This window comes from Penicillium atrosanguineum, assembly GCF_028827265.1.
Source record: "Penicillium atrosanguineum strain IBT 20685 chromosome Unknown utg000002l_segment0_segment0, whole genome shotgun sequence".
In the NCBI taxonomy this organism is placed as follows: domain Eukaryota; kingdom Fungi; phylum Ascomycota; class Eurotiomycetes; order Eurotiales; family Aspergillaceae; genus Penicillium; species Penicillium atrosanguineum.
In genome coordinates this window covers 433,649-446,960 of record NW_026623134.1, presented here as the reverse complement: position 1 = coordinate 446,960, position 13,312 = coordinate 433,649, and the positions used below count along the sequence as shown (strand labels likewise).

At 50.9% G+C, this 13,312-nt stretch overlaps 5 protein-coding genes across 5 annotated transcripts; 3 read left to right on the top strand and 2 right to left on the bottom strand.

Moving 5' to 3' along the window:
* Nucleotides 1-4,155: 4,155 nt before the first annotated feature.
* Nucleotides 4,156-6,204, bottom strand: N7443_001906 (putative glycosyl hydrolase; the record flags this gene model as incomplete). Its single annotated transcript, XM_056881962.1, has 2 exons — nucleotides 4,156-5,267; nucleotides 5,322-6,204. The coding sequence occupies 2 exons, from the start codon at nucleotides 6,202-6,204 to the stop codon at nucleotides 4,156-4,158; spliced, it is 1,995 nt and encodes a 664-aa protein (XP_056743803.1).
* Nucleotides 6,205-7,674: 1,470 nt separating this feature from the next.
* On the top strand, nucleotides 7,675-9,063 carry N7443_001905 (NCBP3 domain-containing protein; the record flags this gene model as incomplete). Its single annotated transcript, XM_056881961.1, has 2 exons — nucleotides 7,675-7,800; nucleotides 7,876-9,063. The coding sequence occupies 2 exons, from the start codon at nucleotides 7,675-7,677 to the stop codon at nucleotides 9,061-9,063; spliced, it is 1,314 nt and encodes a 437-aa protein (XP_056743802.1).
* Nucleotides 9,064-9,910: 847 nt separating this feature from the next.
* Nucleotides 9,911-11,492, top strand: N7443_001904 (uncharacterized protein; the record flags this gene model as incomplete). The annotated part of the gene is made up of 2 exons (XM_056881960.1): nucleotides 9,911-10,169; nucleotides 10,270-11,492. 2 exons carry the CDS (start codon nucleotides 9,911-9,913, stop codon nucleotides 11,490-11,492), a joined length of 1,482 nt encoding a protein of 493 aa, XP_056743801.1.
* Nucleotides 11,493-11,731: 239 nt separating this feature from the next.
* N7443_001903 (uncharacterized protein) lies at nucleotides 11,732-11,998 on the top strand (the record flags this gene model as incomplete). The annotated part of the gene is made up of 1 exon (XM_056881959.1): nucleotides 11,732-11,998. The coding sequence occupies one exon, from the start codon at nucleotides 11,732-11,734 to the stop codon at nucleotides 11,996-11,998; it is 267 nt and encodes an 88-aa protein (XP_056743800.1).
* Nucleotides 11,999-12,040: 42 nt separating this feature from the next.
* Nucleotides 12,041-12,739, bottom strand: N7443_001902 (60S ribosomal protein eL29). Its single transcript, XM_056881958.1, has 4 exons — nucleotides 12,668-12,739; nucleotides 12,529-12,580; nucleotides 12,180-12,282; nucleotides 12,041-12,103 (listed from the first exon to the last, which is right to left on the bottom strand). Exons 1-4 carry the CDS (start codon nucleotides 12,672-12,674, stop codon nucleotides 12,068-12,070), a joined length of 198 nt encoding a protein of 65 aa, XP_056743799.1. The 5' UTR covers nucleotides 12,675-12,739; the 3' UTR covers nucleotides 12,041-12,067.
* Between the last annotated feature and the right edge of the window lie 573 nt (nucleotides 12,740-13,312).

Here is a 13,312-nt window from a genome sequence, read left to right as displayed (position 1 = left end):
CACCGGTCCACCGGTCCACTGGTCCCCCCCCCTCCTTGTCCCTCTTTGTCCCCTCTTCCTGCTCTGCCTCGTCTGCCTCCCTTTTCCCCTTGTCCCCCTCCTCCCCCTCCACCTGGTGGAAACCGTTGAGCAATGTTGTCGCAAGCCACACCTACTTTTTTCTTTTTCTGGCCCGGAGGTGTGTTTTAAATCCCTTCCTAGTCCACTTTCTGCCTAAGCTCGCTTTCTCTTCCCCCACCCGTAATTGGTCCAAGTATTTGTCACTCTGGATCCGGTTGCTGATTCAGGAAGGGATGCACGGATAGAGACAGGCTCTGTTGGCAACACGGTACTGTACTTAATTAATTCCAGACAGGATTCTCCAGTTCCAGTTCTAGTTCCAGTTCCATCGTAGATTAAGGGGGAGTTTGAAGCAGATATTTTTAGCTTCCAACTGGAGTATGTGTGTAGCGAGTATACGGTGGAGCTGAGCCTGTGCTTCTTACAAATTCCAATTCCAATTCCAATTTCAATTCAAATTCTAATTCCGGTTAATTCCAGTCGAGGAAAGTTCTAAAATCTAGGTTCTTGGGTTTGACGATTCCTGGATGACGAACCACCCCCCCCCCATGTGGACAAGATCAAGAACGTGTGGACCGATCGGATTTCCATACCTCTGGGAAGAAAAAGCCGTTGTCAACTGGATGAACCCGACCTCCTGGGATGCAACATCGACTAGGGTGTTCCCGAGATGTGACAGGTCATGCTTTCCCCGCCAATCACCAATCCACAAGTGATTTGAGATAAATCCCTGTCGCAATGCAGGGATCACCGCTGATCGCGCCCGTGCACGTTGAGACTGGAATGTGGTGGTTCCTCCTCCGGCCCCCCCCCCCCCTGGACCCTCAACGGGTGGTAGCCAGCAATCAAACACGCTATCTGCGCTATATCCCGTGTGACGGGAGTCGTTTCGCTCTGAAACGAACAAAGAATAAACAGGGGAAGACAAAGGGGGATAAAAATGAGTAATTAAAACAAGGTGGAGCGAACGGTCTCGCAGCCGTTTCCCGGCTGTCGGGTTCGCCGCTGCGTGGCGCGGGGCTATATGCGCGTGTCACGTGGTTTGGCTGGAAGCTGGACGGATTAGGACCAGGGAGAGGAAGTTACGTTGAAGATTTTGAAATTTTGAGATATTCCAATAGAAGATTGAAAGATTTCAACTATTGAATCTTGAAAACATCAAGAATTAGTGAGCGGAATGATCGAGTCTATGCATCTAACAAACACTGGCATTGACCCGTTTATGGATGTTGGTTGGCCGATCATCGGGGTTTAGATGTCGGGGACCACACGTTATGATGGTGCCCGAGGCTGTGGGAAACCGTTTGACGCACCACGCTACTTTGGTCGATTCGGATCCCCCTGAACCTTCAGGCATGGGGAGAGGCGTTACGATGGACCTGACCCAGTCGGTTTCAACCATGTTATTTCCTAGGTATACCATACCGGGGTTTGGCCGAGTTACTGACGTCTACTGGGACTAGGACTGGGACTGGAAGGGGATATGGTTCCCGAAAAGCGGGCAGCTCTGGACTCTAGAGAACGGGCCATGCCCCACCTTTGGATGGCCTCCGCGCTGGATGGGTATGACAGCGGTCCCATGAACCAGTTCGCTTTTGGGCCCCCTCATTCCCTTAGTGTCCGTCAAAGCCACATTGTCAAAAGGGGACACAGACAAGGTTCACCGGACCAAACACCCAAGCCGACTTGCCACCACAAAGGCCGCTAGACTGCCACAACGCCAAAACAGCCGAAACTAGTCGAGTTTGACACGCCCATTCTCCCCTTCTGGGAAGTCAAGTGTCAATCTAGTGGATTCAACTGCGACATCAGCCAACCAGACCAGTTTCCCACTCCCGGCCCAACCCTATCTACCCGGTTCAAACTCAATCGGACATGTCCACGAACTTGCCAAGGTCCCAACGCCCGCTTGGAAAACTCTGTAATCGTACTTCCGATCTTAAGACCTCCGACCGTTGGCCATATCACTCCTAACCTTGTAACAGGTAGACTTGTAATCTGCAGCCTGTAACCGGTAACCTGTCCCCTTCACCCAACTCTCCTGTGCCGCACCCTCAGCCCTTCCCCTCCCTTGGCCCCAGGGCCAGGGTTAATACAGGAGTGGAGTTGGGGACGGCACATGCCATGACGATTCTAGCCGGACATTTGAAATACTGATCCATGTTGTCAGTCTCCCCCAGCCCGTCCCCATACAGATTCCGTGCGAAGAAGTGAGGCCGGGGTGGGCCCGTTTGAGCCGCAGTCAGGGGTCAAGCTAACCGCTGTGATTTGTATGTCGCATTCGCTGAACTTGGACCTTGCCGTGCCACTCCTACCGGTTTGGGTGCTTCAGGGCGAGCTCCGTCCTTGGTATGACTCGGGGCCGTTTTCTGGGTCCGTTTTCTGTTTTCTATTTTTCTATTTTCTGTTTTCTTTTTACCGTTTACTTTTCTCCGTTCAGGTTTTCTGACCCGGGCGTTGGCCACCTCGTGAGATTCCTCGTGACGCGCTCCCAGCTTGGTCCTGGTGGGGATCTCGCCCATGCTGTATGTACTCGGCTTTCTCCACATTGAACGCCATGATGCCATACTCGGACAAGCCGAGCTTGTCTCCTTTCGAATGAATCGGTGACTCACGTGACTAGCGTGCCCTGGGCTGTTGAAGCCCGGTGTGGGGTCGGTAGGGCATGAGACGTTTCAAGGCCCGAACCTTGGAACGTAGGAATCTTGAATACAGTAGAATCAGTAGGGTTCCAGATAAGTACTGTAGTTCTCTGCCGACAGAAGCAATAGTCCGAATTTTGACTTTTTCTCCTCCCCTCAACCCTGCTCTTGTGGCCCGCCTCGTGTTCAGCCGTTTCCGTGAAACGGCGGGATATATATCTCCCCCGGATATGGGAAGTCTAGAGCGAACACACGGTGCACGGTACATGGTACAAGGCACGCGGTACACATGCGGGCACCTGAATAGAGCAGGAAACGGCCCAAGAAAACTCAAAACAGCTCAAGAACCTGGAAGTACTGTAAGCCTCATGCACTCCCCACCAGGTTCTCGATCGATCCAACACTATGTCTGGTGGCGTCCACCACTGCAAGCCACACCAGTGAGATCGTAGAATAAACGAAAGCCCCCATGCTGTCCTCCACACCCGGTCGCTCCGTGGCGAAACTTCCACAATACAGCATACAGCATACAACACATGGAAAAAGAGATAATTTACCGAGCACTCGTGGAGTGAGACCGGATGCAAGGGTTGGAATAGGAAGGTTCGAAGATCAGACGATCAGAAGATCAGAAGATCAGTGGGTGGGGATATGCAAGGTTGGCCTCTTTTTAGCTTTCATGGCTTGACGTTATTGCTTTTCTTTGCCTCATGCGCCTCAGCTTCGCGTTCCAAGTTGCACACTATTGATGGGTTGTGCACACACACACACACACACACCTTGGGAAAGTTCTTCTTGGTTTTTGGTTTTTGGGTTTGGCTTTTATTTTTTTTTTCTTTTTTGGTTACCAATGATACAATGCATTGAGTGGCAGGTCCATACCAGTCCCAACTCCGTGGGTAGCACCATGTGGCCCGCAACTGGGAACCTGCAGCGTGGACGCGCAACGGGATTTTGCATGTCTCAGGCACTTCCATGCAATGTTCACCCCGTGCTCACTGCTCACTGATCGCTCGCCTCTTCCCTCTGTTTGCTGATCCCCCCTCCCCCTGGCCCCAAGTTGATGACGGCTTCTTCCCGGTCTTTGGAACGCTGGAACTCCGTGCCTCAGCTCGGGTATGTGCTCTGGTTTCATCGTGTAGCGGACTGTCTCGGGTCACACGGCTGGACAGTGTCTCTCATTGGGCCAGTGCACTATATGGCGCTGTTTCTGTGTGTCTCGATGCCGATGCGGCGCTTGATGCGTAGACTTCTAGACTGAGCTGAGCTGCATGGATTCAAACTTTGATATGGACTAGTTGTATGGAAGGCCCTTGTATGGCCATGAATCTGTATGATGCCTGACAAGAAACTCGAATTACAGACCTAGATGAAGAGCTGGATACAGCTAAATTACACTGTCCGGTTCCGGATGGCAAGCTGACTTGCCCTGCTACTGAGACATCTTCCACGATCAAGTGCTCACGCGGTAAAAGACGGGGAGTGTCACAATCGGACACTCCACCTCAACTTCGCTGCCGCCCTTGTAAACCATCGGAACACCCTCCCGCGGTGTGCTCAACTTGCCCCAGAGTGTCCAATATGCACCAGCCGGAAGATAGACGGTGATAGTGCGCTGTCCAGGCTCCATGACTGGCACCACCATATATCGAGATCCAAACATGTACTGCGTTTCGACCTCCCAAGCTCGTGGATCCTGAGGGAACTCATAGAATAGAGTGCGCATCACCGGTGTCCCCTTCTCGTGAGCTTGCTTCATCAGACTCCGAGTATACTCCCGCAGCTCCTCTCGCACCCCAATAAACTTCTTACAGATTTCGTATACCTCCTCCCCGTACGACCAGATCTCATTATCTGCTCCACTGGCAGTCGGCTGCCCCTCGGGCTTTGGCTCACGATCTCCGTGAAGACGCATCACCGGACAAAACGCACCCCATTGGAACCACCGCGTGAATAATTCTCGGAAGGCCGGGTCATCCGGGTCACCACCGTGGAACCCACCGATATCAGTCGTCCACCAAGGAATCCCGGCGAGGCCCATGTTCAAGCCTGCTGCGAGCTGATTCCGGAAAGAACCCCAGCTCGATGCGATGTCTCCGCTCCATACTAAGGCGCCATAAATCTGCGATCCGGCCCATGCGCATCGAAGGAGGTTGATTATATTCATCTGGCCTTCTGCTTGCATTCCTTCATAGAACCCGCGAGCATACTCCTTTGGAAAGATATTGCCAATCTGCATATTGCTCCCTGCATGGTAGCGGTAGATATCAAAGTCATAGATAGAGTACTCCGGCTCAGCTTCGTCTAGCCAGAAGACCTTGATCCCAAGATCGTAGTAGTTCTTCTTGGCTTTGCTCCAGACAAACTTGCGGGCTTCGGGATTCGTAGCGTCAAAGTGCGTGATGTCATTGTTGCACTGCATTGCGATACGCATCCCACGATCATGCCGTATAAGAAGCCCGCGCTCTAGCATCTCGGGATAGTTCTCGGAGGCAGTTTCAACGGTTGGCCAGACAGAAACCATGAGCTCGACCTTGAGTTCCTTCAATTCTTCTATCATAGCGGCTGCAGTGAACTCATCAGCATTGAATTCCGGTGGCCGAAGCTATTTGCACTCACCAGGATCCGGCCAGAATTTCGAATCGAAGCTCCATTCCCCTTGGTGCTTCCAGTGGAAGAAATCAATGACAATGAGATCGATGGGGATCTCCCGACGCCGGTACTCCCGAGCTACATTGAGCAATTGCTCCTGGTTCCAATAACGCAGCTTACACTGCCAGAAACCTAGACCATATTCAGGCATCATGGGCACGTAACCAGTCACACCCGCATAGGATTCTTCAATCTCAGCTGGCGTATCGCCCGCAACGACCCAGTAATCCAGTGCTCTGGTGGAATATGCCTCGAAACTCATCACATTCGTGCCCAGTACCGCTCTGCCAATGGCAGGATTATTCCAGAGAAAACCATACCCGCGCGACGAGACGGCAAATGGCACACTCGCTTGAGAGTTGCGCTGCGCTAGCTCGAGATCCGTCCCTTTGAGATTCAGATATGGCTGCTGGTACTGACCCATACCGAAGATCTTTTCCTTCGGATCCAAAGACTCAAAGCGCATATTGAGATGGTAGTCTCCTCCGAGAATGGGCCTTAGCTCGCGCGCTTCTATTTCTAATGCACTGCATTTAGGATCGCGAGGGTCTCGTCGGTGCCGGGCGTATTCTTCGAGGAGCTTAGTCCCGTTCGAGTCGTAAATGATGACCTTGCCGAGTGCTGAGACAGTTGCTTTGATCTTTCCATTCGTAATGCTTGCTTCGCCATCGGTAGGAATATCAATCATGGTATGATGACTGTCAGGTTTGCACAGAAGAGCCCAGTCCTCTGTTGGCATGGATGCGAGCTTCGTGGCTCGCACGCGCAAGGCATTATCGCCCCAGGGCTGAATCCAGAGGAGCTGGTCATCGAAGCGAAATACAAGCTTTTCATCTTCCGAAAAGATCATCTTGGTTATCAATAGATTTTGCTCAGCTGGGAGGTCTCAGTGAGGGGGTTCAGAGGAGGGGGCACTTCTGACGCAAAGGCGCCCGGCCAGAAAATTTGGCCCCATGCACTTGTATGACAAGTAATCGCTTCCTCGTTGGTGGGAATAATAGCTCGATGTCCCTTAAATTAGCGGATCTTCCTACTGGAACATAAAGGCGAGGCCCCCAACGGTCGAGACCTGACGTGCGGGGTGTTTAGCCTGAATTGACATTCACAACTAACATTCAACGCGTCTTTCCATCGTCATATCTTCGCTGTTAGAGTGATTAGGTATAAAGATACCACGGTTTAGTAAATGGCGACACCAGGGAAAAGACTCTGCTTAGGAGGCATGTCTGACATATGGGTGGCATGTTGTCAATATCCCCTCCTATCTTTCCACCACTAATAGGTTGCGCGGCCCGCTCGGTATATGGGAATGAGGCCTAGAACGGAGCCTAGAGGGATCGTAATAATCAATCCAGTAGAGGTAAAGGTGAAGAGGCCATGGTTAGTAGGAAACATGTCAGTAATGATGATATTTGGGAAACAAGAGCAATACTTGCTGGAGAAGAGGGCGTTTCCTTTCACTCTTTTCTATGACTTACACAACGAAAACGACTCGAATACTTGGCTGACTCTGCTTAAGCATACATAGACCCATCAAGGGAAGTTTCACTTTGAATCCCCTATCTCAAAGTACGGTGGTGTTAACATGGAAAAAGTTTCTTCAACTGAGGGGCAGGGCATGAGTTTTGAGGGTAAATGTTTCCATTATAATCGAACTCTTAGGGCCAGGTCGACCAACGTGCTCAATAGCGCGCAAAGTCTCTTAAAATTAGATGTAGGAGAACTTTAGATGCACTCTCAGAACGATATGTTTGGGCTTGTTGCAGATCTCTCTTGTCTAGCTACAAAGGGAAGAGGGGAGATGCAACACCATTGAAGATGGTTCAGAGGCTGGTAGCGTATCACTTTGTAACGAGTGAGAGGTCCTAGAGGAGAGATATAAAAGTAATCTAAAATCAAAGTAGAATCTTCAAAAGCTAAGAAGACCTAATATTCTCTCAATGCATAACGAATGTGTATATGTCTTAGAGATAATGTAGTGAAATATTTGAGATACGTATAAGTGCAGGGAGTATATATATATACATATATATATATATGCAAGTAGCTAGTCAGTACGGGTTAACATTGATATTAAAATTAGCATCAAAATTATCAAGCAAGACAGTCTAGCCGATCTCCAATGTAACTACTTGTACGTTAAAACGATACAAAGTAGAAAGCTGCTAAGCCAATGCTGCCAGGTCCCCCACACGCTAAACCCGAATAGGCATAACGCAGGAAGCTCGCGAGGCGCTTTTCGGCCTCCAACGTTGAACATCTTCCCTCTCACTTCGCTGAGCTATAACCCGGCTTTCTTCCTCTTATCCTTAGTCATACCATGGCAGCTACTGCTGTATCTACAGGAGATCAACACCTTGTCGCCGACGCCTCAATGGACATTGATATGGATCTTGACTTGGGCCCGGAGCCCGAGCCCGAACCCGAGGCTGAACTCATCCAGACCGTGAGCGCCCCGGCGTGATTATACTCCGTTACCATTAGGCAAAGTGGAGATGTATTGATCTTGTGATTCATCTAGGATGCGACTACTCAAGAACCGGCCAATGATCCGCTCACCGAGGAGGCGTCATACGAAAAAGTCCACGTTCGTGGCGTCGACGAATTATCGACCGATGATATTAAGCAATTCGCCAGCAGTCACTTCCCGACAGAGACACCCTCGCGCGTTGAATGGATCGATGATACATCTGCCAATCTGATCTACTCCTCTCCCGACATCGGTCTTCAGGCGCTGGCAGCCCTCACGCAGGTCACGGAGGAGGAAGATGCCTCAACCCTGCCACCGTTACGTTTACGATCGGCCAAGCTCCTCGCTTCCTATCCAGAATCCGTCCTACTCGTACGATCCGCCGTAAAGTCCGACCGCAAACAAGCGCGTGCACATGAAAAGAGTCGCTTCTACCTGATGCACCCCGAGCACGATCCCCGCGAGCGCCTACGTGATGAACTCTCACACCGAAGACGAGACGATGACGAGGAAGGCTATCGACGCCGCCGATTTGATGATCGCGAATTGCGCCGGCGAAAGGACCGCGACCAGGACCAATTCGATGCAAATATGTACGACGATCAACCTGCGAGCCACTCCGACTCGGAACGTGGCCGCGGCGATCGGAGGGGTCGTGGCCAGCAGGACTTATTCCCCGATGATGATCGTGCCTCTGGACGGCTTCGCAACCGCAGTGCTTCTCCGGGTCGGGACACTCTCGTTGAAGCAGAACGGGTTGATCGATCGAAGGATACTCGCAGGCGATTCCGCGAGCGATCTCCGCAGCTCGACCGTCGAAACAAAGGCAAGGAGCTCTTTTCAGGAGGTGGGGAGTCAAGCGGACGCGAACTATTCCCCAACAAGCCAACCTCCAGCTACATTAAAAAGGACCTTTTCCCCAGCAAAGCTAGCAATCACCGTCGATCAGACGCTTTCGATGCTTCAGAAGACGCAACAGACCTCGGGCGGAGGATCACAATTCCCGGAAATCGTGGGGTTGAGCTTTTCCCCGACTCCAGCTCTCGTCGTGAGGAGGACCAAGGCTTTGCGATTCGGGGCGCTTCCCACGGCATGTCGATTAAGGGCCGGGGTGCTTCCGTCCGTGAGCTATTCCCGGATAAGTTTAACCAGAACAAGAATGCTGGAAAGGAGTTATTCGATGAAACGCTACAAGGGCGTGGTGGGCGCCGCCGGAGAGCGGAGGACATGTTCAGCTGAGCTTGAACGTGCAACAACTGGAATCTGGGCGTTTTTCAATTGCTTCATAGATCCTGGACAGCGTGGTTGGACATGGCGTTATGTAAATGGGGCTAGGAGAAGGGGGGTTTGGACAAAGAGTGGTATCTCCATTGATCTACAGTCAAAACAAAGTCAAAATAATATAATCAACACATTCTGAGCTACCAAATTCTTGCCTTCAATCAACCCTTCAACCGAGCAAACAGTGTCATCTCATGATATTGAGACCCCGCTACACAACTGGGTGATAAGCCGAAGTCAACCAGAGACATGAACGAAACGATAGCCAAATGCGCTGCTATGATCACGCCCAGCGAGCGAGATTTTCTGGCCTCAGTTGCGCGTGGTCCAAAAGATCAATTCCCACATGTCTCATGCTGAGGTGCTTACTATACACCAGTCCCACTAGTCACATACGGACGTGATAAACCTTTTCCGATGCACTTTAATATGATGAGCTCTTCTTCTGTTTCGCGGACACGTATTCTACCTCTTACTTGTTTGCTTTTCAGGTCTATCTCCCTCGATGGGTTCGGTGGCAGACATCATATATAGAGGCCTGGATGATAAAAGGGTAGTGATGGGAGGACTGGGTAAAATCATACCTAATACCTGGGGCAAATGTGATTTGTTTGAATCGGCAAGATATACCGTAATTCAGAGCCTTGAAAAGCAAAGTTCATCCACACATTTATTAGATTGTTTGAGATCATCTGTTTCCTCAGCGCGCAGTCAATATTGGGGCTAGGCGAATCGGAAAACCGCGACCGCGGCCAAACTCCACCCAGAGCTTCCTATAATTAACTCCTGTCTCTTGTTTGGCACTATGGTGTCTTCCACAGCAATAGATGCGCTGACAAGCGCTTTGGTTGCTCGCTTTCTGCGGGCCAACAACTACTCTGAGTCTCTTCAAGCTTTTATTCGCGAGGCAGGTCTGCCTGTGGACGCGGGGCAAGCATCGGGTGACGATACCAACCACTGGACCATCCAGGGCTTGCTGGAGGAGAAAAAGACATTTGACCACACAGCCAACTTTGAAAGATATGGCAAGGGCAATAAGGAGACGGATTCATGGAGTGTACCAGGTGAGCCACCTGTCCGGGCAGTGTTTGCGCTGCATATCCACCCTGTTCTCCGGTTTGAAGAACACAATTTATGTATAATTCGAGACTGACAGCATCTCAGCACCCTCGAAGGCAACAATTGTGAATACTCCAACATCCTCGAACCTTCTTGCCGCATCAGTCGACTCGTGGCATTTGCCCGAGGATGATGCAGAGGCAGCCACCGCAGCGCCAGTGATCATCTCTACAGGTGCTGATAGGCAGGTTCATCTGTCTAAGACTACGAAAAACCATGGTTCTATCACCTCATTTTCGAGTGTATCAGACTCGCCCGTGCTGTCGTATGTCTCTATCCTCAAGGGACGATACGTCCTGATGACGAACATGTCCGGAGGCTTGATACTTTTGCATGGATCACGTATTGTTGACAGCAGAAAAGACCACTCAAAGTACGCTGTCAAGGTCGTTGCATATGATGAGAAAGGCGAGACCGACTCATCATCGCAATTCTGGGTTGCCACCGCCGGTTGGGATGCGACTGTCTACCTGTACTGTGTCAACGTTCCGAACGGAGAAGATGCACCGGTGATCGGAGAGCCTGTTGCACACATTAAGTTAACAACGAACCCGGAATCGTTGGTCTTCGTGCGCCATATCGACACCAACGATTTGATTCTCCTGGTTTCGCGCCGCGACTCTACCCATATCTACTACTATCAAGTGGCATCATCACCCAAGGAGGCAAGCAATCTGGACCAAAATGAATCGGATATCCCTTCGTGTCGCCTCCTGGGACAGCAGAACCTGGCACCTCATTCGAATGCCTGGATTGGTTTCTCCCCAGCACACATGGCTCTCAGCCCACACGATCCCGGCCTGCTGGCGGTAGCTACATCTACACTCCCACATATGAAGATGATCATCGTGCGTCTCTTGTTCCCTTCAGTGGCCCCCTTGGCTACGCGCGACCCATCTGAGGATGCACCTGTGACGCAGGCGTCCCAAGCGCTCGAGTCTCTGGCGCTGCAGAACCGCGAGGACGCAGCAATCTTGATACAGGCCAATACATTTGCGCCACAGACGGCATACTCGACACCCCAGGTTGCCTGGCGACCCGATGGGTCGGGTGTGTGGGTGAATGGAGACGACGGTATGGTCCGTGGCATTGAGACGAAGACAGGAAAAGTTGTTGCTACGCTCAAGAATGGCCATGAGCCCGGCTGCAAGGTGCGTACCATCTGGGCAGGATATGTTGATGTGCAGAGTGAAGGCGAAGAGACGACACAAGAGGAATGGGTCGTTAGTGGTGGGTTTGATAAACGGTTGATTCTGTGGAAAGTATGACCTTGATATATTGTATTCCATATGACTATGATTCGTCTGCAATTGATGATATCAAAGAGTTGAATCAAAAATCCAAGTACGGAATGCTACTGTTTACGGGTATGTCGCCGTCCATAGATCAACCCTTTCGCCACAAGGCGCGAAAGAGCAGTAGATACGGGTGGACATTGTTCTTGGCACGTAATAGAAAAAATCCTTCAGCAAGCGCGCATGAAAAAAGCACGTTGCTGTACACACATATGCCGGAATGGGAGAATGGGAAAATGGGACCGAGACAGTGCTTGAGGAAGCGCACTGCCTCAAGACCTGCGACTACAGAAGTCACGGATGACTATGCAGAAGAGATGCAGAAGCGCGGAGAAGATGGCTTCCCAAATGGGAATGAAACCGCTGCGTGGATATCGAATTTAAGCCTGTTGATTTCTGTATCTCAAACAACACCAGACGCGCCGCGCAAGGACACTAGCAGAAACCAGGCCTATTCGAAACAGCGGACCGTTCTTTGATCATCACACGTTATGGTCCCGGTCCTTGCGCAGACCTCCTATATTTTTCCTTTTCAAGAGCGTCCACATCTAAGCGTTCTCACGCTTGCCCTGGTTGCGCTCCTTCTGTGTGGCTGTTAGTTTATCTGGTCCTGGTGACAAATTCCGACCGAGAGTGGATGGCCGGGACGGTTCAACGTACAAGGGCCTTCATGGTGCCGTGAAGAGCGTGACGGTGGTTGCGGCGGAACTTGGGGTCAACACCCTTGAGGGAGGGGTAACGGTTGGTCTTGGGCTTCTTGATACTGTACGGAGAGATCAGGTCAGCGGCTTGGTCATGGAACCAAATGGTGTGGTTGGCTGGAAGAGAGAAGAAGTCGAAAGTCTTGAGTTGTCACGAGTTATCTGTTCCAATCTCCAATTCGAGATGCAATGTTCGAGTCCAACCGTTCGACCTTGCTCCTATCTCTCTTTCGCCGGAAGATTGTCGCCTCCAGAATAGAATATCCGGACGTCGTGCGGGTTCTCGTGTTCAAAAAGGGGGTACGTACCCGTTACGGTGAGCCTTCTGGCTGGCGTGGTGCTGGGAGGCGTTCTTGGACTCTGTAAAGCGCAAACAAGGTCAGTGACCGAAATTTCTTCGACGAAAAGGTGGACTGAGGCAAGGCAGCCGTAGAGGGTGACACGTACTGGCCATCTTGACGGATGTGGTCGGTGATTGACGTTTGACGGGATGGTGAGAGAAGAGGAGGTGCTTTCCGCACTCGACCCAAATGGCGGATCGGCTAGGGCTCGCTTTGTGTGGGATCTCGCTTACCGCCGCGGTGCACGGACTCTATCAGTTCCCTACGTCAACCATACCCCGACTTCTTGTTTTGCCTAGACTTGTCTATTATAGTTCTTGAGGTTTTGTTATATTCACTGGATATCACTCATCTGTTTTGTTGCGACTCGCTACCCTTTTTTCTTTGTGTCTGACGAAATTTCATTGTATCACGTGACATTGCCCAAGATTCGATGTCACGTGCAGGAATCAAGTACCTAGAGGCGTCTACAGCGTACATGTCTCTCTATTAGATCGGACATAGATGCACGCTGAGAAGGGCAATTAAAGAGTCTCCTCAATACCATCATGGACCATAATCGCCAGCAATGGCCATTCAATGCGGTACCCGAATAGCTTCAAGATCAGGATATCTGCCATGCGCACTATCAGACAACAGAAAGAGGATGATAGAAGAGCGACATGATGAATATGATTGCTACTATGGAATCTGATTACACATTTATGCCACTATCAAACTATGTAGCTGCCAAATCGACTCTGTAAATACT

Coding starts and splice junctions, on each gene's coding strand:
- N7443_001902 (XM_056881958.1), bottom strand. Junction 12,283..12,528: donor CAGAAGGCTCACCGTAACGG/GTACGTACCCCC, acceptor CTCTCCGTACAG/TATCAAGAAGCCCAAGACCA. Junction 12,104..12,179: donor ACGGCACCATGAAGGCCCTT/GTACGTTGAACC, acceptor ACAGCCACACAG/AAGGAGCGCAACCAGGGCAA.